This window comes from Candoia aspera, chromosome 1 (genome assembly GCF_035149785.1).
Source record: "Candoia aspera isolate rCanAsp1 chromosome 1, rCanAsp1.hap2, whole genome shotgun sequence".
NCBI lineage: Eukaryota > Metazoa > Chordata > Lepidosauria > Squamata > Boidae > Candoia > Candoia aspera.
Genome location: NC_086153.1, coordinates 59786808 through 59811991, shown reverse-complemented (window position 1 = coordinate 59811991; position 25184 = coordinate 59786808). Strand labels below are relative to the sequence as shown.

Below are 25184 nucleotides of genomic sequence, written 5' to 3'. Positions count from 1 at the left end.
ATATTTGTGTTCATATCTGTGTTGGAGAAGGTCAGAAGTCACGTTCTTTGTATTTCTTCCTAATTCTGCACTTTTTTAGTTTGCCTTTTTTCTTTTAGGTCTTTCATCAGTCTTTCCTATACTTCATATTTTATCTGTATTTTGAAACTCTAATAAAGTTTTTTTAAAAAAAAACCAAGTGCAGTCAGTTGAGTGTATGAGTGTAGAAAGTAGCTAATGCTGATTTGTCTACTTTTTCATACATGGAACAGAAACAATTGAATATGCAACCAGTTTCTTCTTGTAGAATTTAAGAGAATGATACATTATTGATGTCTTGCAAAAAAAAAAAAAAGGAAGAGAAAGGTAGGAAGAAAATAAGAAATAAGGATTGCCTAGGCTTCTGTAATTTGAATCTTGCAGATGAAACATTTCAACTTTACAGTGTTTATTCTACTACATTGCTACAAAATCTAAACAGGATGCCTATGGGATGCTGATTTTGAAACATAGGGAATATTTAAGAATTCTGAATGGCTATGTTTTTGTTAAGGCAAAAAGTATTTGGATTTAAAAGGATTGGTGGTCAAAATCTACTACAGATACATAAGAATGTATCTGTACAGAACCGCCCAGAGCCCCTCTTTTGGGGGAGATGGGCGGTAACAAAATTTGAATAATAAATAAAATAAATAAAAATAAAGAATATCTGTGAACTGGGGTATAGAAAGAATAGTGCCTTGGAAGTATCCCTTATAATTTGAAAGGAGAGAGAACTGTATCATCTTCATGCTCAGATGAAATGCATTTTCCATTGGGCTTATATTCCAGAAGAGATTCCTGACGCTCAAAGCAATTTCAAGGGTTAAGCTTCTGAGAACCTTAATTCACCTTACGTTTTGCTACTTGATTAATTCCCAAGCCAGAACCATTGGGTTATGGAGAACAGCAGGCTGTATTAATCTACACTTAAGCACTTATTAAAGCACTTATTAAAAACAAACCCTATAGTTGTCAGAGCATTACAGTTAATACATTTTTCCAATCAGAGTTGAATTAGAGCAAAGTGTGCTTTGCAATGGTGAACAGTGTTGGTCTTTCATTAGTAGGTTACAGAAAAGAAGAAGTCATGACAATATAGAATACTAGCTTTTTGTTGTTTCCTTTTGCATAGTATTTGTTGACTCAGTCTGTCTTACACAAACTATTAAATATTTGGGAAGGTAAACGTCTCTAAGCAGGAAATTGCTTCCATTTCTTGTTTCTCATGCAATAAATTAAGCACGTTGCCGAATGCAGTGTTCTTGGACATCAAAGACAGCATGCCTGGGAGGGTGGTACTCTTTTTGCTATTCTTGTTGGGTGTTGGACATTAATACTGGATACATCTGGTTTCAAATCTTGGACCCGAAAGAGTTCTGAGGCCCCAGATTAAAAGACCTTTTATCAGGCCTCTAAAGGCATTCCAGTGTCCTTTTTCCTGTTCAACTGTTTTCCTAACTCTATTTAAACTCAAGATTAATGTATTAGAGGAGATGAGGACTGGATGCTGAAAATGAAATTGGTTGTCATCTGTGACCTCTTAATAATTTTTTGTCAGTGGAGACTACTTGGAAAACCCATGTGGCTGACAGGGAAGCAAAATAACGTTAAGTGTTTTGGGGGGACATTTTAATAATGCTGAGGGACTGTGTCTCAGTTTTGAAATGACTCAGTGCATTGATGGATGTATGTATGTATACTAAGGTGCAATAGTAGAAACCTTTATAGTAGTATGTGTGTAGTATGTATACTAGTATGTATACTAATGTGCAATAGTAGAAACCATAATGCCATTGTCTTCATGGCATTCTGTCTTCTACAGGTGCCTAATTTTAAAGGACTCAAATTATAATAAACAAAAATCTTAAAAGGTGCTCCTGATGACCTTGCTAATGATTTATTGTATAAAATGAATTAGCTTAAAAAGTGTACTATGGTCAGATTCTGCTTAGTTTTATTAAAGTCACTGTGGCTTAACATGGTGTCTCAACCAGGTCACTGGCACATAAAGCCATGGACTTTTAGAGAGTTGCAACTAGAACTGGATTTGCCTGCTTATAGTTTGCCATTTCAATAGTTTCAGTAGCAGCGGCAATGCAGCAAGCTTTGCTGTGGTCAGATATAATCCATTCTGTCAAATTATGGATATGTTGTATAGTCTGAACCAAAGGTTTCTACTATTGCACATTAGGAACTGTTGAAGGAGTTGGCTGTGTTTGCCTTAGAAAGTAGATACTTGGGAAGTGATATGAAGATATTATGGCAGGACAAATTTGATTTTTATTGCTCCAGAAGAAAGGCCCCAAATCAGTAGGTTTAAACACAACAGACATTCATACTCACTCTTCAGCTAAAAGTTGGAACAAGGGAGATAATCTAATCTGGCTCAATTTAATTGCTCTACCTCAAGAACTGAAATTAGAAAAGAGAAGTAAAATTCTTTTTGCAAAGCTTTGTTAAGTGGCCATTACTTTATTGTTGTTGGAAGAAGCAGGGAGCAGTTTAACCACCTGGAACTTTCCATGTTTCTGCTTCTTGAGGAGCAGAATTCGATGGATAGAACTCCCTCTACTTTCAGTAGGGCTCCCTGGAGATATGAGTTGTTGAGTGTTAGAACAGTTTGTCTCATACATTGTGAATGTTCCTTTGTCACAGGTTTTTAAGTGACAACTGGCCACCCTTCAGTAATGCTGTAGCAGTGGATTTAGGGAATTGGCAGGGTTTGACTAGATGATTTTTAAGGTTCTCGAATTATTCTGAACCATTGCTTGAATCATATTCTGTTTTTAAATCATCCAGTCTTCTACATCTTTGTCACATTCCTCCATTTGCTGTCTCATTCAGCTGCTGCTGACCTTTTAGAAGCAATAAGTAGATTTACTAGGCTGGACATCTGCTGACATGGCTGTTGAACTGATGTAGTTATTAAATCATGTAGTAAGCTTATCTGATGCCTCCTCTAATATTCATCAGCTGCAAAGCTATTGGAGCAAAGCCCAACAGCATGTCATTACCGCTCTGCAGTTTCTGGTCGGCTCTTTCTTATGGGGCCTCCCTGCCGATGCGACAAAACCCCATGGTTAAATTTGCCCCTATTATTACAATTAGGTTGTTAATCTTCTTGGAATTTTCACATGAAACTTTTTTTAGATGTTTGAGCATTAGAAATCAAATGCGATATTTTTTTTCTCTGCAAAATTTATTTGCATTACTTCTATCCTGACCACTTAATAAACTCACACATGACAGCTGACGTGGCATAGCAATATTTAAAAAGCCATTAATTAACCACAGATAAAAATCATTGTTTAAAAGCCCCCTAACTTATTGGATGTTTAATAATACTTATTTTCCACTGAACAGGAAAACTGCATATCTTAACTATACACATACTTTCCTGTACTGCTCATTTGTCTTTCTGACTTGGGGAAGTAAAGTGTATCCTGGATTAGCTGAAGTTTGAGAGTTGGCTTACCTTTGTTTCCTTGTTTATCAGTGAATCATCATATGTTTTGCATTGATTCTTTTGTTGCTATGCCTTGAGGGAAATCTTTGGTTGTAGTCGTCCTCTGTGCACTATGCACAGTGTGTGAAGCAGCACTGACTGCAGGAAGAAGGCCAAACATACTCAGCATTTGGTGCTGTGAAGTGCTGAACTAATATGGGCACGCCACACAAAAGCACCCGTAGGTTATCTGCTTTTGATAGGAATCTCTCCGTTGATGCTTAAGTACTGAGTCCTGAAATACGGTATATCAAAAGTTACAATTCCTGCAAATCAAACTTAGCTCCAAGAATCTTCTTCAATATGCCCATATATTTTTCTTGACAATAATGTAGAAATGAGTTGCATTTGCATTTTTCCAGTATGTTGTTTTTAAAGAAATTTCCAGTCTGCCATACAGCTTTTTAAGTCAGGTGGGGTGAGAGCTAAATAGGGTAACTGCTCCTATCCTGTGCTTCATAAAGCTTAGGCGGTATTCAGAAGAAGTGGAAGCAGAAAAGGCTATGCTAGAAACACACTATGTACATACGTTACTGGAAATTTGGGGGACTTTTGCCAAACATGTTTCCTTGTCACAGAATTGTTTGTACACTGATTTTTATAAAGTAAGGAGAGCATTCCCTCTGAGGTTTTCTTGCCTACAATATATGAATATTGGCTTGCAGTAATGTTCTGATTTGTACCACAGTCTAGTTGATGTTGGGTTTCCCTCCACACCAGGAAGGACCATTGACAATCCCGGGAGCTTGCTAGCCAGAGAGTTGATCTTCCCTTTGCTTCCCAGAGGCTTCTCTGTGTTCAAAAAGTTTGTAACCTCACTCCTACAAATTACCTGTTCTGATTTCAACAACTTGCTTTATTTGAGTAAGAACTATCAAGGATTAGAGAGAAGTCTTTGTCAAGCATCACCCAGGGTGGCTTCTGTCAGCCCTTCAAGATAGTCCAGATGTCAGCACCTAATCATTTGAGCATTCGCACATACACAGTCAAGAGGCTGGATCTCTTTAAACTGTTTTAATGAAGCGTAATGAACGGTACAGAAGGCAAGCTGCGAATAAAGATTTCCCGCTCAAACCTAATTTAAAACTACATCCCCTTCGTTAGTCCCCTTTCCCATGAAGCATGTCACTCCCCCTCCCATCCAGATGGTACTCCTGGCATATCTCAACTCCGTGTCCTTGATGTGTTCCATACCCATAATAAACCTCTTTACACTCCAACTTCACACCCCCTCCCATCTGGCAACCTGAGAGAATGAAATGATGGGAGATGCCCTGGTAAGGGTTTCTGTGAAACCTTTGATCTGGGGATCTGACACCAGACAGGAAACCAAAACCATGGTTACTAATACTACCTTCATTGTAAAGTTACAGTAACTGGCTCTTTCAAGTCTGAAAGTGCTTTCCCCCTCCCCTGCCTTTACTTTCCTGGGCAACACGGGGCAAACATGGATTCCATGCCCATTTTGGCACCCCCCAGTGCTCATTTTGGTGCCCCCCCAGCATGGCACCCAGGGCACATGCCCAACTTGCCTCCTGCCAGTTGCAGCCCTGTCTAGGCTGCAGCTCTTCCTCCTGACTCCCAAGGTTGTTCTCACAGCCCATTACAGCTTCTCTGTTATTACAGAGAACTATCATAATTCCTTAGCTAGGAGGGACAACTCATCCTGCCCTCTTCCCCATCCTGTTCATCTGGGGCTTTGGTTTGCTTCCTTTTAACACAACAACTTAGGTTGTGCATCACAATCTGACAAAATCTGTAGAGCAGCCATCCAGAACCAAGGCACCATCTAGATAATATGGACTTCAACTCCCAGAAATCTCCCTCCAGCATGACTATTGCTAAGAATTCTGGGAATTAAAGCCCTCACACCTAGAGGGTGCCAAAATTGGGATTATGAGCAGAAGGTAATGTTAGTGAAAGTTCTTTGGGTTTTAAAATGGATTTCAGATTGAGAGCTGGCTGGCAGACTGATATTTCCCATATCTGTATTCCTGGCAACTGAGAAGTGGGGGAAGCCACTGCTTTTAAAATACAGGCAGTGAAGAAACCAAATAGTTAGACAACAACAGAATATCGGCTTCTACTTAAATGTCTGCAGTGGTTGTACATCTTCAACATTTTACTTTGTGATGTAATTTGTGCTTTTTGTGGACATCAGTTCAAACTCAAATCACCTTTACCTGATTTTTAAATATAATTTTAAGAAATATTGTTACTTTTTATCCTTATAATAAAATACTGTAAGGGAGAAAAAATGACCAGTTATTTCTGTAAAGATGCTCTGAGCACCTGGAAAATGGTGCAGGAACCAACATTCATAATAAGGAAGGGTTCCTCAGTATGAACCAATACAATTGTAAAACATCAGTGATGATTTCCTGATCCACACTGTAAGTTCTGGGTGCTTCAAAATGGTAAAGGATATCAAAGGTTGAAAAGGGGAGATGCCAAGGAAGAGGCTTTATGTATTCTAACAAAACATGTTTTGACAAGTCCTCCAGTGGATTATAAGGGTGATAGCCCTGTTCTTATATGCATTATCTGAGTTTGCTAGACATACAGAAGAAAATCTAACAGTGTATTGGCATATAGACAAGAGGTATAAGGTTATTCCTGCATGTATTTTCTTGGAAATCTCACTGAATGAAGTAGCTTTCACTTCTAGATACATATGAGGGCTCCCATGACTTGCTGCCTGCAAATTAATTTGCCCAGAAAATAACACTTTTTTAATCTGGATGTTATGCAGAAATACATATACAGCTCTTATCAGATAGGACTCCTGCCAGCTAGCAATTCTTCATCAAGACTTTTTAGGTTAAAAGTTCAACACTGATGCTAAATTGCTGGCTCAGAGTCCAGATCTGTTTGCGTAGTACTGAGGTTCCAGAGTCATTAAACCCACATTATCCTGTGTCCAAAATACAGAATGAAAATAAAAAAAGTACAGTGAAATACTGTGCTTAACCTTTCCATAACAGTTTGATTTCCAGTGGGAATGCAAAGTTGATTCCACACTGGGAGTCCCGGAAATTCCCAAGTACCCTAGCTATTAAATTCATTTGTGGTAAGTGGAAAGCTTGTATTGATGATTTTTCTTAAGAACATGCTTTTGGACTGCCCTCAGCACTAACCCCTGAAATGCTGAAGAAGTAAATGTGATTCTGTTCATAGCTTGTCACATAAGGGTCAACTAACAGCAATCAACCCATAACTTATAAATAGCTGTAGGAATAGCTAACCCACTTAATATTATCTCTCTGTAGGAGGAGGAGGGTAAAGATGCAATTACTTTTCCATCCAAAGTCTGAACATCAATAGAACTTTCTCAAGAGCTAAACCAACCAAACCACATCCTTTATCTTGAAGCAGCAAGTAGTAGCTTCAGCTAACGTTTCCTGGACCTGGAAGCTAAGTGGGGTACGACTGGTCAGGATATGAATAGGAGACTCTCAGGATTGTAGACTACATTGGTAAGTTAGAAAACATCTTGGAAGAAGCCAGTAGCAAACCACTTCCATACTTTTGCCAAGAAAAGAGTATGGTTATAGTATATCTATGTTATCACTAGGGGTTAAGCTTTGCTCAGAGGAAGCTTTAACTGTTTTTGATATTATTGGTAATGATTGATATACCTGGGACTAGAACTGGAATCTTCTGGTTTCTGATAGTGTGCTAGTCTCTGTAGCAGGGCTAAAAAAAGAGTAGTCTTCTTCTCAGCCTCCCCGCATAATCCCACAGGCAGCTGTAGGTTCTTCACGACTGGCTAGCAACAGATTCCCACTAAGCATGGATCTTTGCCTAGAGAATAACTAGTTTGGATCTTGCCTGTCTCTTCCTGTGCCATAAACCTATTTCTACATATATTACTTTTATCTGTTCTTCCTGTTTCAAGGTATGTAAGGGGTAAACCAGTAACTTCGTAACGTCTTGGTGTCTTACCTTAATTCCCCAAGCTCCCATAGATGTCTTTTCATGTCTGTTGTAAAAATCGTGGCATTCCTTGACTTTTTTTCCCATTCTTCTCATAGAGACCCTGCAGGGAGAGCAATATTCATATGCAATAGGTGTCTGCTCTTTAAATTAATGGATCTGTACATGTGGTCATGAAAAACCTCTCATAAATTCCTTTCCCTCCTAAAGCATGAAACTATCCATATCCAGCCATTATGTAAATGGACTTTACATTCAACGTATACTGCTCTTCTATACCTGCTACAACCATGTTATTGAGGGGTGCAATTGTACTGAGTTTCAGCCTGGGTATTGTGTACAACTAACATACTTTTCTAAAAAAATACAACTCTTCATAGCATAATGGAGCAAATGAGAAAGATAAGAATCTTTCATTTAGTTTGCAGTTTGAAGGTAATAGGTAGAAAAGTACACTAAAATGTAATACAGTTTTATACTCAAGAAATTACATTTCTTTATTTTTTTAGTAATTTTAGATAATGTACACCTTGTCTCCACCAGTACCTGCCTCCAAAGCAAGTTTTTCGTGCATCTGATGATGTAATGCTTACTCTGTGAAAGTTTGAGCAACAATAAAACTTTGTGCTGTGATAAATCTGTTAATCATTAGTGTTCCCCTTGCCCAAGTATTATAATATTTTAACAAACGTACTCTTGAAGTGTGATTTTAATATTGGAGATGGGATAAGGCTTTGACCCTTAATTGGGATCCATAGTCCTCTTTGACAAAAGTTTCTATTTCTGTGTTTCTCACAATTTTTCAGATCCTGTCTCTAAGCAAGTTTCCAATTAAATGCCTATAATATTGCCTACATGTGTGAGTGACATTAGATGTTCGAATGGTCACTCATGCCCTGGTTATCTCCCACATAGACTACTGCAATGTGCTCTACATGGGGCTACCCTTGAAGAGTATCTGGAAGCTACAGCTGGCGCAAAATGTGGCTGCACAAACAGTTTTAGGAGCTCCTAGGAGGACACATATAACACCGTTGCAATGCAAGCTGTATTGGGTGCCAGTTTGCTTCTGGATCCAGTTCAAGGTGTTGGTTATCACCTTTAAAGCTCTACATGGCATGGGTCCAGGCTACCTGAAGGACCACCTCACCCCCATTACACCGACCTGTCCCACCCAGTCAGGCAGAGAGGTCATGTTGCGGACCTTGTCCATGAGGGATTGCTGACTGGCAGGGTCCAGGAAAAGGGCTTTCTCTGCCATAGCACCTGCCCTTTGGAACAAGCTACCCCCGGGGGTAAGACAGGGCCCCACTTTCCCAGCCTTTTGGAAGGAAGTAAAAATATGGCTATGCCACCTGGCCTGGGATGAGAGGGGGGACAGCTATTCATGGGGGTGGTTGGCTTCTGAGAATAGACACAAATAGTAGTAGTATGTCTATTTACAAACAAAATCATTTCCTAAATGGCTTTCTGATGACAAGAGTACATTTTGGATGCTTCATTTTTGAACAGGAGGCAACAAAAGGGAAGGCATACAAATGTAATATCTCTTGTATTTCTGAACTAGAGAATAGTTATATGCTTCATTTCAAAATGGGAAACTCAGGAGTGTTTGGAGAGTAGCTAAATTGGCCCAAACACCCAAGTAGCCATATCCATTATTTGCTCAAAGGGTTCTGAAGTTTTGGTGATACAAAGTCCCATCATTTGATGTCTCCAAGTCCCACCCCAACCTCCATGTCAATGTGGCTGTGTCAGGCAAAGAAACCCTAGATGCAGATGTCCAATCAGATTGGTGAATCCCACTCTCATTGTGTTCTTTGCCTCTGGCCTTGTGTGGGAAGGAAACTGCATATTTTTGGCGACAGGTACAGAGATGTGATACACATACCCCATGTACTCTTTTAATTAGGCTGTGAAGGGGACAACAGGTTGAACATCATTTGCATAATTGCTGCTATGGGAACTTGGGAACTAATTATTTGTAGGAATGATTAACCCAGGATTACTGTTTTGTAAGCCTGATTTTGTCCATTCCATTGGGAGGGGTGGGGAAGTAAAGCAAATGTCAGTCAATATTAGTGGGCATACAGAATAATGTAATATGTGTTTACATTTTCTGATAAAACTTGCTGTGGAAGGGGAGAAACAACTACATTAAATTAGATGTGTTTGGCTACCAGGCCAAGTGGCTTTGAAATGAACACGTACGCCCTGTCAGAGGAAGAGGACGTTGTTATAATTAAGGTCTCTGGCAGAAATCCAGACTCAACTCCCTGACCTGGACCAGCCTATTGACTTAGCTGGATGGGAAATAACAGGCTGAGGAACAGTGGAAATGATAGATCAAGGCATTACAAGGAATTGCTGCATATTTGTAGAAAATACCAGAATTGCAAAGCCAAACACAGTTCAGAAGAAGCCTGGGTATAAGATAAACAAAAGTTTTCTGGAGGGAATTCCCCATGGTTATCTTGGTACACAATTTCCTAGAGATATAAAATATGACAGCTCTACTTTTTTGTTTCTGAACAAATCCCTCCCTGTTGAACAATGTTTACTATCCTGACAGGAAATTTTAAATAATAGGGTAATTTTTTGTCAATATTAATTTTCACAAATTACATACTGTATTTTAATTTTTTTTTCAGCTGTGAACAATATAGAATATCCCCCACAATCAAAATATAGCAGTACTTTATCATCTGGTCCTCTTGTCCAGAAATTTGTACAGGCATTCCTAGAATACATGTCCCTAATTGTTATCCTGACTTAGGGCAATAAATGCATTCTTGAAAAAATGCATGATATGCAAAAGATAGAGGATACTGAGAGAAGGTTGACAGGAAGGCTGTCAAAAGGAAACTGCATGTATTAGAGGTGTGCAAAATATTTTGCGGTCAGAATTGCCCATTTCAAAGTTGGACCACTTTGGGCAGTCTTGGAGTACCCTGTTTCAAGATCAGAATTCTGACATTGGAATATATATCCATATTCATACTCATTTTATTCTTGCAACAACCCTAAACTGAAGGATAATGAGTGGAGTTTTGCAGTTCTAAGAGAATAGCCTAACCATCATTCAGCATTAGCTTTCAACATGCACATTTTGGGAAGATTTAAGTCAATTAGGCCAAACATTTTAATGATTTTTTTTCACATTAAAATAAGCTCCTTGACAAATCCAGCATTCTGTTTTTCCACAGTGGCCAATGAGAAGACATGAGGGAGTCCACTGCCCTCTGTCACTACATTTTTAATTCCATGTAGACTTCCTCTGAACTTAATTGTAGCCCCAGAGGAATACAGATAAAATCCATATAAATCAAATCAACAATACAATAAACAAATACATTAACAATTGCAGTCATCTAAAAGCAGCAAAGGCTAGAACTGGCTTTGCTAGAGATTTAACAGTGCCACAGAGATAAAATTACTTAAAATGCAACATGGCATAAAAATATAAAGATTAAAAGTCCCGAGTGATTAAGAATGTTTTTGCCTGTCATCCAGTGTGCAATAAAGACATTAAGGAGATTCCTCAATAAAAAGGCCTGCTGGTAAGTAACCACCTGCCTTATCTTAACAGGCAAGATTCCTCAGAGCAGGACCTCCTACAATTTTTAGGATTGTGGAGGAAGAAATGTTACTTAAGCTACTGTGGCCTCAAGTCATGAGGGCTTGAATCTGTTCCAGAAATTAATTAGGAGCTAGTGAAGTAGATAAAATCAATGTAATTACAGAGAGCTTTCTCCAACTTGATTAGGATAATGTGAGCTGATGGCCATTGTCACATCTTGTCTGGTGTATTAATACACTACCTTGTTCCATCAAGGCCAAACGTGTTTTACTTGAGCAATGGGGCACTAAAGATGTTCTGAGCTAAGTCACAGCATCTTTGCAGGCAGCAGTTGGATGACAGAAGTCTGCTGGACTAATCATACAAAGGTGGCCGATTTTGATTTTCCTTAATGAGATTAGGGGGAATTCTCATGAAATGAATATGTAATACAGATTGCTGAAAAGGAAAAAAATGCTGCATGCTCTTTCTCTAACTTTTTAAGCTAACATCCTGATCTTTGAAATAATTTTAAATTGTTGTTCTGAACATCACCCACCTTCCTCTCTTGCTTACAAATGGACTCCCTTTCCTTCAGTGAATTAACCCTAGTTTCAAAGTTCACTTTTTGAACTTTGATCAGGCTAAGCAGCAGTACAATCAGGTTACAATATTTCTCCCTGCAAAAGCACAAGCATTTGTAAAATCTAATGTGCTCATTATTTCTAATTTAAGCTTTTAGGATCCATGGCTAATGTTGTCTTCCCACTCTTCTCTTTCTCTCACTAACTCATACAGTATATAGACTTAACCATTTGCACGTAACTATCAAACTTTAGGGGTTTGGGGAACTATGAATTATGAATGCTGCAACCTACACAGACTGTGTTTATAAATTTTCAGTAGCGTTCGTCACCCTGTGATTTCATCAGTGGTTTCTATTTTTAAAACCTCCAGACACACTTATGTGCCTATGCTCTGCAACAGTCAAGAGGTTAGAATTTTCCCTTCATAGAGAATGCTGACTCCAAGCATGGTGGTGGGCTGGATGCTGGAAAATTTTACAGCTTCTAAATATAGATTTTATAATGGAGAAGAGTACAGTAAACCTTTTACTGCTTTGCTGTTGGATAACTGCAGTGCTTGTGTGTCATCTGTAGATTTTCTCCAACACCTGGTCAGAAAAGTATTGAAATAGAATTGAATAGCTGCAAGAAACCTATTTAACAGGGTTTTCCCATGGCCATCCTGTTGCCTTTGATTTAAGCATGGAAATGAGTGTGAGGCTTTGTAAATGCAGCTGTTCAGGATATCATGCACCAGTCACTATACAGGACTGGCAGTGTAAGTAGATTTGGGCTTTGATTTACTAGTTTGCCTGCTGTAAATGACCCTTTGCCCTTTAAAAGCAGGTTGCTAGGGCCTTCTTACTACCAAACAGCAAGGAGGAGATTGGACAGCCATAACTTTTTCTGTAGTTGCTTGTGACACTTAATGAAAAAGTATGTTTATTTACTTTCCCTTGGCACTGATTTCAGATTGTAGAAATACTGTTGGAGTTTTGAGATTCTCAGCTAGGAAATTTCTCAAATCACTCTGTGTAACTCTTGAAGCTTGGTCTGAACACTGTCCAGGTGAAATATCAAGCAGTGCACCATATCTGAATGGTTTTATGTACTATTGTACTTACTTGATCAATAAGCCACTCGCTTGCCCACTGAGGAGGATCTGTTCATCTGTTCAGCAAATGTGAGAGTCTTCTAGTTGCAAAATAGGGAAATCAGTTTTAGGCTGCATCAACAGAATGTACATTATGGAAAATAATTTTCCCACTTTTTTCTGCTTTGGTCAAGGCCTGCTCAAATACTGTGTCATCTTGGGTAACACATTTTAGGAGGAGTCAGAAAAATTGGAATAATTCAGAGAAGAGCAACAAAGGGACTAGAAGCTAAGTCCTATGAAGTGAATGAAGGGCTGTATAGGTATAGTTTTGAGAAACGGTTACAGAGGGGGGGATGTAATAGCACTTTCTAAATATCTGAAAGGGTATCACACAGAAGAAGATCAAGACTTATCCTCTTTTATTCTAAGTGCAGGATATGGTTTAATGGACTGAAATTACAGGAAGTTAGATTTCAGTCAAAAGTAAGACAAAACTTCTTAAAAGTAAGAGTGGTTCAGTAGTGGATCCAATTATCCAGAGAGGTGATGTCCTTTCCCTTTTGTTGGATATTTTAAGTAGAAGCTAGACAGCCATTGTGTCTGGGATGGTTTAATTTGCATGCCTCCATTGAACAGGAAGTTGAACTGGGTGGCTTGAACGGGCCCTTCCAACTCTATAATTCTTCCTTGGAGTCCTATGCATGCTTCCAATGGATAGTACCATGTATATAGTTTGTTCACCTGAGGTACTGACCATGGTGCTGTTTGCACACGTAGTTAATCACAGTAACAGCAGAAAGCATAGTATAATAGAGCTGGAAGGAGGGCACATAGGCTGTCAAGTCCAAGCTTCTGTTTTATGCAGGAATCCAAATTAAAGCAAAGCAGAATATCTTCTTGTAATATGCTCCCATGTTGATGCCTTGAATTAAGTGAAGTGAAATAAAATTAATGAAGAGGTTGGTGTTACTATTGGATGAGGGAAAAAAACAACTTTATGCAAGGTTAGTGAGCATTAATCAGATTGAAGGATACTCATCTATATGTTGGGGCAGAGCAGCCTTCCCCAATGTGGTGCTCTCATAAATGTTTGAACAACTCCCTTAACTCTTAGCTGTAGCAAATGGTTTTGCTGGCTGGGAATTTTGGGACTTGTAGTCTTGAAATACTTTGAGAACATCAGCTTGGGAAAGATTGAACCTATTAGCTAGTGTTTGTTAGCAAGTGCTTCATTAATGTAAAAAAAGAACCAAAACTTCTCAGGAAGCAAGGTATAGATCCATTTTTCCCCTCAAATGGAAAAAATGCAAAATGTGCAAAGCCAATTGCTTGCTGTTCATTTTGATTTCATTTTTTTCCTCTTCAATTGTATGTGTTCTGCTGTTACATAGTAATAACAAAAGCATGATCGTTTGCTTTTGTGGGGCTGCTTGGGGGTGCATGATCCCACTCAAAATCTTTTGCATTCATAAGAATGGCCTTAAAACTCACTGCTAATTCTGTGGACCCCAACTCTTCCTTCATGCAAATATCCAAGGAAGTTAGATGCTTGGATTCTTTGTTTCTGTTAAATCATTCAGCAAATTTTCACTGATACGGAAAGGAAGCATAAAACGGATTAAGAAGAAACATCAGGAACCAAACAATGATATTTTGATTTTCTTGTTTTTTAAAGAGCTGGCATATTTGGACATCCCTGAGCGCAGCTTATTTGATGTGGTGACTTAGTTCTATAGCTACCATTGTAAAGGTAATGTTTCTAGGGCATGTACTTGGTCTTCACAAGGGCACAAGGCAGCCTTGTTCAGGCAGATAAACAACACAGTGTGTCTTACGGCGGATTAAAGTGAACCAGTTACAGCAGCCTGCCTGACAAAACTCAGCAGTATTGCTGTTGATGTAGCACTGAGGGATTCTATTCACCTGCCATCTTCCTCCCTTCTTCCCTGGTGCTTAGAGAAGCCAGTATTTTGAAAGACAACTTTAATTATTTATTCTGTAGTTTATTCTGCAGATTAAATGAAGAGGATGAAAAACTTGGGGGGGGGGGGAATAACACAAATAAACCTCCAAGCTGCTAGACAACTAGTCCCTTAAAAGGACAAAATATGCAGGATCTTGTGGACTGCACAGATCCTTCCTTTCAGACTCCTGGCAGGAGACTTCCTGTTTGGATGTATGGCTCACAGTCTGTGTTGTGTGCTAAGATCCAAGCATTTCCTCCTCTTTTTCCCTTCCCTTTTTTCTCTTCACTCAAGAAACCTTTCTAGCACAGAGTTGCTATCAGAATGTAAATTGGAAGGAATATGTTAGATGGTTATGCTGTCCACCCAGCCTGCAAGTTTTAGCCATTAGACTCATATAAAACTGTTGGTCTACTCAGAAGTACTGCAGAGTATTGATTAACTGGTGGCCAGTTTACTCAACAATATGTAGCTTAAGCAACATCTTGCTGCTAAGTATTATAGACTGTGACTAGACTAAGCATTAATTTCTGCTAATTACTTGTGTTCTACTGTCAAGGGCAAGTAGTAAAGTCGAAGGCAGGGAGGAAAACCTATAGCACCCCAAATGCTAGGGAACTATAATTCTTAGCATTTGCTACCTTGGCCATGTTAATGGAGACTGCCAGTTGATGTAGTTCTACTGTGTTTGAATGAAATTCCATAGGGCTCTTGTCTTTAGGAATGAGAGGAGTTAGGAATTAATAAGTACTTTGCAGATGACATTGGTTGGCTTAAGTTAATTTATTTGATGTATTAGTGAAAGTTTGGGCTACCTACTTGAACTTCTGGAGGTGCTTATTGTAGGCATGGAAACAAATGCCAACTCTACTACTTTGGGTAAACCAGTTACTTGTACCTTTCTATATTTTACCAAAATTAAATTCTGGGAAACCGCTGAAACAGCAGTGATTTTCACTGACAAATAAGCTCTGCGGCTTGCAGTTCAGCTTGACAGCTGGAGTCCAGCACTAAGCCGTTAGCTTTTAAATCTATATAACATTGCTGAGTTTCAAACATGTCCACCGGCTTGTTTCAACTGTTCCTTGTTAAGTTTCTCTATAGCATAGGGTTGCACGCAGTGCAAAACAAAATATTTTTGAGTTTAACTGAAATCAGAAGGTCAAGTTTCCAGTATTTTGGAACGGTGACTGAGGAGGTATATAGTGGAATAAGCCATTGCTTATTGTTACAGGGATTTCACCCATTGGTAATCACTCAAAAGATCCTGAATAATTGTGGCTTTAGTTCATTGTATCTTCTCCCTATATTAGCTCTTTTGCAGTGGCTTTACAAATATGATTAATTTATATAGATTGTTTTTGGTCCATTCACAGTTTCACTTTTGGGGCTTAATTTTCAATAGTTTATTTAATACAATTTAGAGACTGCCCAACTCCAAATGCTTCTGGGCAGCTTATATTAAAAGAAGAACAGCAAAAAAGAAACAGATCATAAGTGTCCAGAAGGCAAACTCTGTATAACAACAAAACATCCTACAAAGGCTCAACCACCACTCTGCCCCAAAACTCTGGGCGAATAGCCAAGAAACAATCAGAAATAGTCCTACAAATACCTAGGTGCAGTGCCATGAAGGATTGTATAGATGATAACCAGCATCTTGAATTTCACGCAGAAGCCAACTAGTAGCCAGTGCAGCTGATGGAGCAGCGGCCTCACATGGGTAGTGTGTGGTATGCGCATCACTGCCTATGCCACCATAGTCTGGACCAGCTGTAGTTTCTGAGTGGCTTTCAGTGGCAGCCCCATATGGAATGCATTGCAGTAGTCCATTTGTGAGGTGATTATAACATGATTGACTGTCTGAGAGGCCTCCCAATCCAGGAACAAGCATAACTGGTGCATTAGATGAATCTGTGTAAAGGCCCTCTTGGCCACAACTGCTACCTGCTCTTAAGCAGGAGTTGTAAGTTTAAGGGAACCCCCAGATTGCATACCAGTCTTCAATGTGCAATCCCACTCAAGACTAATTCTGGAAAGTCCCTAGAACTGGGATCCCCAAATATTCACATCCACTCAGTCTTGTCAGGATTGAGCCTGAGTTTGTTCCTCCCTATCCAGGCCTAGTCTCCAGACATTGGGACAGGACCAGATGGTATTGCTTGGTTGGCCCGGGATAGAGATATACAGTTGGATATCATTAACATACTGATTATACCTCACTCCAAACCAACAGATAGTCTCACCCATTAGTTTCATATACTATTCATATACTATATTCATATAACATATGTATATACGTTAAGCAAAAGAGAGTGTTGAGCCCTGAGACACCCCATGAATGAGGGGCCAACAGGCTCAGTCTCTTCCCCCATCAACACCAACTGGGACCAACTATAAAGGAAGGAGGAGAACCATCACAACATGGTACACCCCACCCCCCCGTAAGTCCCCTTCGCAGGAAACCATGAACAATGCTATTAAAAGTTGCTGAGAGATCAGGAAGCACTAGAATGGATGCACCGTCTCCATCCTGGCTCTGTCAGATTGACAAATGTGATCAGAGCTGTCTCTGTACTGTACCCTGTCCTGAAATGGATCCAGGTAATCCATTTCTTCCAGGATCCTCTAGAGTTGCTGCCTAACCACCTTCCCCCAAAAGGGAAGGCTGGAGATGTGACAGTAATTGTCTAGAATTGTTGGTTCATCTGTGGCTTCTTGAGGGGGTGCACCACTGCCTCCTTCAAGATCAAAGGAACTACTTCCTCTCTCAAAAAAGCTGACACTACCACATGGACCTAACCACAAGTCACCTCCTGGACAGCCTTAACCCAGGAAAGATCTGGATCTAATAAACAGGTGACCAGGCTCATATTCTGAAGGACTGTATCTACTCCATCAGGTGTCACAGGCTCAAACCTGATACAGGTAACCCCACAAGGCTGTGTCCCAAGAATCTCAACCAGATCTCTCCAGTTGGAGTCCAACACTGAGCAACTTTCTGCCAGATAGCGAGAACATTCGTTACATTGACCCTGTAGATATTCCTGTGCTCATCCCACCCCAACAAAGAATGAGTCAATCTAAGCAGGGACACCAAACAGCCATCAGCAGATGCAATAAGGGCAGTGAAATAACATTTTCCCACTCTTATTACTATAATGTAATTCCAGATATTGTGTCTGTCTTGTGTTTGATCAGAGTCAGTCTTCCTCCAAAGGTGTTCCGAGCATCTCTTCTGCAGTATGTTGTATTACCTCTGGGTATCTTTTGACTAAATCGTATACTTTTTCTAACTTGTACCCAATTGTGGCGCATAGATCATGCAGTTATTTCTCTGTCCCAAATGAATAAAACTGTTCTGGCTTAAACAAGTAAGAAAGCAAACAAAACTAGAATTGATTGGAAAGGCTGAAAGCTGTTTAGTTAGTGGCTTGTGTTTTCCACTAAGATATCACAGCGGAAATCTTGCAAGACAGTGGTTATTAGTCATTTATTGTTTAATGTTGCCTGTACCTCGTTCATCCCCATTTTTTCAAAAGCTTGCTTAGATACTGTAATTATCTCAAACAAAGTTTTCCATTCATGGAAATTTATTTGAGTTTTTTGTGATGTTTCTTCTCCCTTCTTTGCAGATCATGACTGCTAGATAGCATCCCACATCACAATGACTATGGCTCCCCGAAAACGGAGTCGTCATGCTTTGGGGTTTCTTTGCTGCTTTGGGCGGAGTGACTTGCCTGAAATCAACCTCAAGGACAATAACCCTCTGCAGTTCTTGGAGTTCTCAGTGCCAATCCCACCAGCAGAAGAACTGAATGCAAGGTTCTCTGAGCTTGTGGTAAGTACGTTTAGTTTTCTGAGAGGAGATGTCTCAAAACTTTATCTTGAGTATCTGTGTTAAAATCCCTGAGTTAAAACTTAAAAGAAAATCCCAGCTCTCAGCACCCTCTGGGTGTCTCTTGGGAGAGGAATATGGAAATTGAATGGCATTAGAGGTAAAAGTATATGCAAGTGACACAGGTGACTCACTTCATATAGACAGGAGTGGCAATCATCCAGACCTAATTTAGTCTAACTTATGAATCTGATGATTGTTAGTCATTCAGATTCACAGTAGCACTGGTAATATGGAATTATTTGCTGACCCTTCAATTTGTGGAAAAATAAACACATTTATCCCACGCCTGAAGTTCTCTACGTGGTTTTTTGTTCCTCTATTTTTCAGGGGAGAAAACGTCATATGAAATGACTATTGTAATCTCGACTGAATGTAAATGGAAAAAAGGCCGAAGGGTTTATGACAGTGGTAGTCTGGAATAGAAACTAGGATTATAGGTTGCAGAATCTGCCTTCTAGGCTTCTGCTTTGAACACATTGACAGCAGGCAGGCTGCATTTGTATTGATTGGTTGAGCTGAGGTTTTAATTGAGTGAGAGAAATTCAATCTGAAAGTGAAATAGTGTAAATCAGTGACCTGGAAATGTTTGAACAAGTTGTGTACAATTTATTAGCAATTCTACTCTGCAACCCACTGTTGTGCGATGGTGTGTTACAAGATCAGCATACCCAAAAGAGCATTTTGATAGTCAGCCACTAATTTTGCAGCAGCCCTTAACTGTACAGGCGGTCCTTGCTTACCAATGGTAATTGGAACTGGGAACTCTGTTGCTAAGCAACACAGTTTTAAGGGGTGATGTCATGTGACTGCACTGTCTTACCAGAGCAGTTCCAGCAGTCCCAGTTGCCATTGTTAGGTGAATCCTGCATGGTTGCAGTATCCCACAGTCACATGGTCATCATTTGTGACCTTCTTCTGGCTTCCCCATTGGCTTTGCTTGTTGGAAGCCGGCAGTGAAGGTCTCAAATTGTGATCACATGACCGCAGGATGCTGTGACATCATAATTGTGAGCTGGTTACCAAGTCCCTGAATCGCAATCATGTGACCGCAGGGATGCTGTGATGGCCGCAACTATGAGGACTGGTCATAAATACCCCTCATTTAGCACCATTGTAACTTTGAACAGTCACTGAACGAGTGGATGTTAAACAAAGAGTATCTGTAATAAAGGCTACAGTTTGGCCTTTGATATTTGCCATTTGCTTTGTAGAAAGTATAATACAATGCTGCTGCATTTGATTCCACTGATATTTGTACAAGCCATGAGCTTAGCATCACATTAAGCATCAAAATATGGGCCAGAGCTCTACCTTTCTTTTTTCTTAAAAAAAAAGGGGGTGAATAAAATGCAGTCTTAACAAAAACAGGCTGACTTTCTTGTCATCAGCTCAGTAAATATTAATTATCCTTGGATGCTTCACCTGCTTTCCTGGGAAACATCTTGGCTACTTCTGCAGTGAGTCATTGGTTGACTTGCTTTCTCCCACCTCCCGCCTCCTTGATTTTATCATTTTAATTCTCTCCCAATTTTTGGCACCACTTTAAAAAACACGCTTTGATGGATGATGGGCTCATAGTGTGATTAGTTTTCTTTCTGCAGCCCGAGGAAAAAACTCCAGACTTTCTTGATTAGACGTTCAGATACCAACCTAGTTCTAGATGTTCTTGACAAACCTTTAGGAGTTTGTCTAGAATTTAGCATTGTTTAGTCAGCATACTCATGTGGCGCAGAGTGGTAAGTGGCAGTACTGCAACTGAAACTCTCCCCACGACCCAAGTTCGATCCCAGCAGAAGCTGGATTCTCGGGCAGCTGGCTCAGGTCGACTCAGCCTTCCATCCTTCTGAGGTTGGTAAAATGAGTACTCAGCTTGCTGGAGTAGGTGACGACTGGGGAAGGCAATGGCAAACCACCCCGCTGCAGTCTGCCAAGAAAATGTCGCGAAAGCAGCATCCCCCCAAAGGGTCAGACATGACTCTGTGCTCGCACAGGGGACCTTTCACCTTTCCCAGTCATCATACAGAGGCTCTGGTCTTGCATGGAACTTATTTATTTCGCCTTCCCTGGATAGAATGGTCTCCTAAATTTTTGCCACTTACCTGCTTCTTATGTGCAATTTAGAGGCAACAGATCATTGATGGAAAATTAAACCATTGGAGACCTTTTCTGTACTTACGTGCAAACATACTGCTGCTCCATGTGAGATGAGTGGTCATATAAATTTGACAAATAAATTAATAAAATTGTCTAGTTTTCCCTCTGATCTTTGAGAAATTTTCTTTTGTCATCTTGTTTCTTGGTAAACTTACCTCTCCTATTATGCATTATATTGACTCTTTGCTTGATGTCTGATCACAGTTACCTTCTTTTATACCCTAATAACAGATGAGGATTGGATTGTCTGGTTAGCTACTGCTAGCTTTGGCTAAAACACCTGTCTCAAACCCAGCAGTCGACTTTGTATAGAATTTGACATCTTACTTAGACCTAGTACAACTTCTGTCCAGTATGCTTGATGACTTCAGGAGTATATAAGAATTCTTAGTAATCTTTGTTAATTGTGTTTATAGTTTAATGATAGTTCATTGTGTGTGCTGTCTTTATACGATCAGCTGAAAGCAAGCCTAGAAATAAAGAATAAGGGTAATAATAATTAAAATTATTCTGAGCACTTGGATAAGGCTCTGCTCTTATAAACTGGGTCATAAACTCTCCTACATTAACCAGACTCTGTTGAACGATGTTTTGAGATTCCTTTAGGAAAGAGGAAAGTCAGCATTCAGAGAATGCTTTATAACTGAATTAGTTTATCTTGAGAACTGTGCCTATCTAGGCCTTGTCTTAAGATAGGCTGTCAGATGGAAAGGAACTTCTTGAATTAGTGTTGTCTCTCTTTCTTCTGGCATTGTTGGAATAATGCAGAGGCCTCCCTATACTTTAGAGGATGCTGGCAGAGTGAATCTGTACCCCATCAGTTGTGAATCTGGCCCAAGGCCATAATTCTAGTGTGTCTTGGCTAGCTCCCCATTTTTCTCTGGCATGAGTTACATTGCTTGTAATGAAGTGCTTTTGCAGTTGGTGGTCTGTGAAAAATGTGCCAAGCTGGTTGTATGTCTGCTGGCAGTGTGGGCTGTTCTGAGAGCATATATTTTTCTTTGTGCAGATTTATTGACTGAAGAGGAAATAGGAGAATCTGGAAGATTTGCTCCCCACCTCTTTTCCCTAAACTTTCAAGGTGTTATAAATTGCCATGTTGCTGTTTATTCATTTAGTCACTTCCGACTCTTCATGACTTCATGGACCAGACCATGCCAGAGCTTCCTGTCGGTCGTCACCACCCCCAGCTCCCCCAAGGATGACTCCGTCACCTCTAGAATATCATCCATCCACCTTGCCCTTGGTCGGCCCCTCTTCCTTTTGCCTTTCACTCTCCCTAGCATCAGCATCTTCTCCAGGGTGTCCTGTCTTCTCATTATGTGGCCAAAGTATTTGTCCTAACGGTCAGGAATCATGCTGAGACGAGGAGTAGGTCTCTAGTGTTTATTACTGCTACACAAGACAGAATCCTAACAAACTGAAGAAGCATGGGAAAACCCAGACAGATAAACCCCAAACATTAAGGCGGGTCTTATCTGTGTCTCTTTGAATGGCTGCTTAATTCCTCAGTACTATGCATGCATTTCCCCCCCTGGATCGAGGCCCCCTCCTGCTCGCCATCAGTACTCATGACAGTATTTCAGTTTTGCCTTTAATATCATTCCCTCAAGTGAGCAGTCTGGCTTTATTTCCAGGAGTATGGACTGGTTTGATCTTCTTGCAGTCCAAGGCACTCTCAGAATTTTCCTCCAGCACCACAGTTCCAAAGCATCTATCTTCCTTCTCTCAGCCTTCCTTATGGTCCAGCTCTCGCAGCCTTATGTTACTACTGGGAATACCATTGCTTTAACAATGCGGTCTTGTTTTTACCGACTGTACAGATGTCCGCCACCTTTGGCTGCAAAGGATGTAGTCAATCTGATTTCGGTGTTGTCCATCTGGTGAAGTCCATGTATGAAGCCGTCTCTTAGGTTTTTGGAAGAGAGTGTTTGTTATGCAGAGTGAGTTATCTTGGCAAAATTCTATCAGCCTATGTCCTGCTTTGTTTTGTTCTCCCAGGCCATGCTTACCTGCAATTCCAGGTGTCATCTGACTGCTCACCTTAGCATTCCAGTCTCCTGTGATGAAAATAACGTCTCTTTTAGGCATATTGTCCAGTAGGTGCTGCAGATCCTCATAGAACTGATCTACTTCAGCTTCTTCAACATCTGTGATTGGGGCATATATTTGGATCACTGTGATGTTAGATGGCTTGCCCTGAATTCAAATTGAGATCATTCTATCGTTTTTTGGATTGTATCCAAGCACTGCTTTAGCCACTTTACTATTAATTATGAAGGCTACTCCATTTCTTCTGTGTTCCTCTTGTCCACAGTAGTAGATCTGGTGGTCATCTGATGTGAAGTGGCCCATTCCAGTCCATTTCAGTTCACTGATGCCCAAAATGTCTATCTTTAATCTTGGCATCTCACCAATAACCACATCCAATTTGCCCTGGCTCATAGATCTTACATTCCAGGTTCCAATGGTGTGTTGATCCTTAGAACATCGGATTTGCCGTTCACTACCAGAACCATCGGCCGCTAGCTGTCCTTTCGGCTTTGGGCTAGCTGCGTCATCACATCTGGGGCTAGTTGAACTCATCCTCTGTTCCTCCCCAGTAGCATTTTGACCATCTTCTGACCTGGGAGTCTCATCTTCCGATGGTATACCAACATATCTCTGGTTTTACTGATCCATTTAGTTTTCATGGCAAGAATATTGGGGTGGGTTGCCATTACCTTCCCCTGGGATCGCATTTAGTCTGACCTCTCTGTCATAACCTTCCCGTCTTGGGTGGCCCTTCACAGTTTAGCTCATGGCATCACTGAGGTGCTCAAGCTCCAGCATCATGACAAGGTAACGATCCTTTGCTGAAGATAAATTGCCATTGTTCTATGGAATTCTGATTTGGATTTTTCCAAGGCCTTCTGGAATATAATATAATAGGTGGCAACAATTTGGTTTATAGCATCCTTTGATATTGCAGATTTCACAGATTAAATCAAACATTTCCCTTATAGATTGAAACATGAAAGTAAAGTACAAATATTGCAGATTTGAGCTGTTAGATGAGAGTATTGTCAGTCAGAAGTCAACATAGAAATGCAAATAAACCTTCTGGGGAAAGGGTGTCATGACAATAGCAATAATAAATGATAAAATCTAATTATAGACTATGGGATCTACTACATTACAGCTCGATTCTGTTTACAGCATTTTACTTTCATTAGAAGGCTTTTTAAAAAATATATATACAACATTGGGGTACAGGTATATAATAAATCCCTCATAAAGTGAGGCATCCGTCAACCATAATTAGTTTGTCAGGAATTCATCATGACTGAGAAGTATTTTCCTCAGCTCTTTATTTTCGTTGTCTCTCTTGTTGAACAGGTTGTTACTGTAAGTAAAATGGGCTTCTTTTACTTTTGCAACCTGCTGTGTAATTTATACAAAAGCTTTAAACATGCTTGCAGACCTCCCACTCTTCAGTGATTTGTATTATAATTACTGTGATTGCAGAATGACACAGAACTAAAAAGAGAAGGTTAGAATTTTATTTATCATGTTTTATAATCCTGTTCCACTTTTGGGAATCTCTGGGTAACTTACATGATGTACAGATGAAGCATTATTGTTATCTTCAGATCCTGCCAGTTGTGGGTTTGACTCCAGCTCTGATATCAACTCATATTTTTATGAAAGTTCTCCCATGTGTACATACACATACAGCTTGTGTATATACAGCCAGTTTGGTGTAGCGTTTAAGTTGCTAGCTGAGAAGCCAGGAGACTGTGAGTTCTAGTCCTGCTTTGGGCATGAAAGCCAGCTGGGTGACTTTGGACCAGCCACTCTCTCTCTGCCCAACTCACCTCACAGGGTTGTTGCTGTGGGAAAATAGGAGGCAAGAGGATTAGTTATGTTCACTGCCTGGAGTTGACCAAATATAAAAAAAGGCAGGATAACAATACAACAACGATGATGATGATGATGATGATGATGATGATGATGATGATGATGAAGAATATGCCATTTACTGTAAGTTCCAAAAGGGAACACAATGTCCAAAGGATTTTTGAGAATATGACAGTCCCTTAACTCTGTGCAAATCACATATATAACAAGCATTATGTAGCATAAGAATGAAGTTAGGTAGCCTCTGTTCTGATTTTAGTGGTAGCTGAATTCCTGCCTTTATTCTGTCATCATCTCACATTGGTCACGTGGCAAGGGTTGTGGATATCCTTAAGCAACTTTTTAAAAGTTGTTTTAAAGCCTCTAAATTCTTAGCATACTTCCCCCACCCCTTATTCTACTACTGTTTTATATCTGTCAATCTGTGTCTGTCAGACAATAAATCAATTCCAGGAGCTGGATAAAATCCAAATAAATAAATACAAATGATAAAATAGGCCATCCAGTCAAGTCGGTTGGACGATTTAGAAAATATGCAAAAAAAGTAATCCTTCACATCGTGATAATCTAGAATCTACCACA

The 25184-nt window shown here is 39.9% G+C and overlaps 1 protein-coding gene across 4 annotated transcripts in view; it reads left to right on the top strand.

Annotated features, from left to right (window-relative positions):
* The window catches only part of DAAM2 (dishevelled associated activator of morphogenesis 2), a 183557-nt gene that overhangs the window by 36200 nt on the left and 122173 nt on the right, over positions 1 to 25184 (top strand). For 3 of the 4 annotated variants that reach the window (XM_063304775.1, XM_063304783.1, XM_063304761.1), the window contains exon 2: positions 18283 to 18488. In XM_063304775.1, the coding sequence (XP_063160845.1) occupies positions 18315 to 18488 (174 nt within the window). In that variant the 5' untranslated portion in view covers positions 18283 to 18314. Of the gene's footprint in view, positions 1 to 14354; positions 14434 to 18282; positions 18489 to 25184 lie in introns of those variants that run through there. The other variant, XM_063304769.1, reaches the window with a different exon arrangement.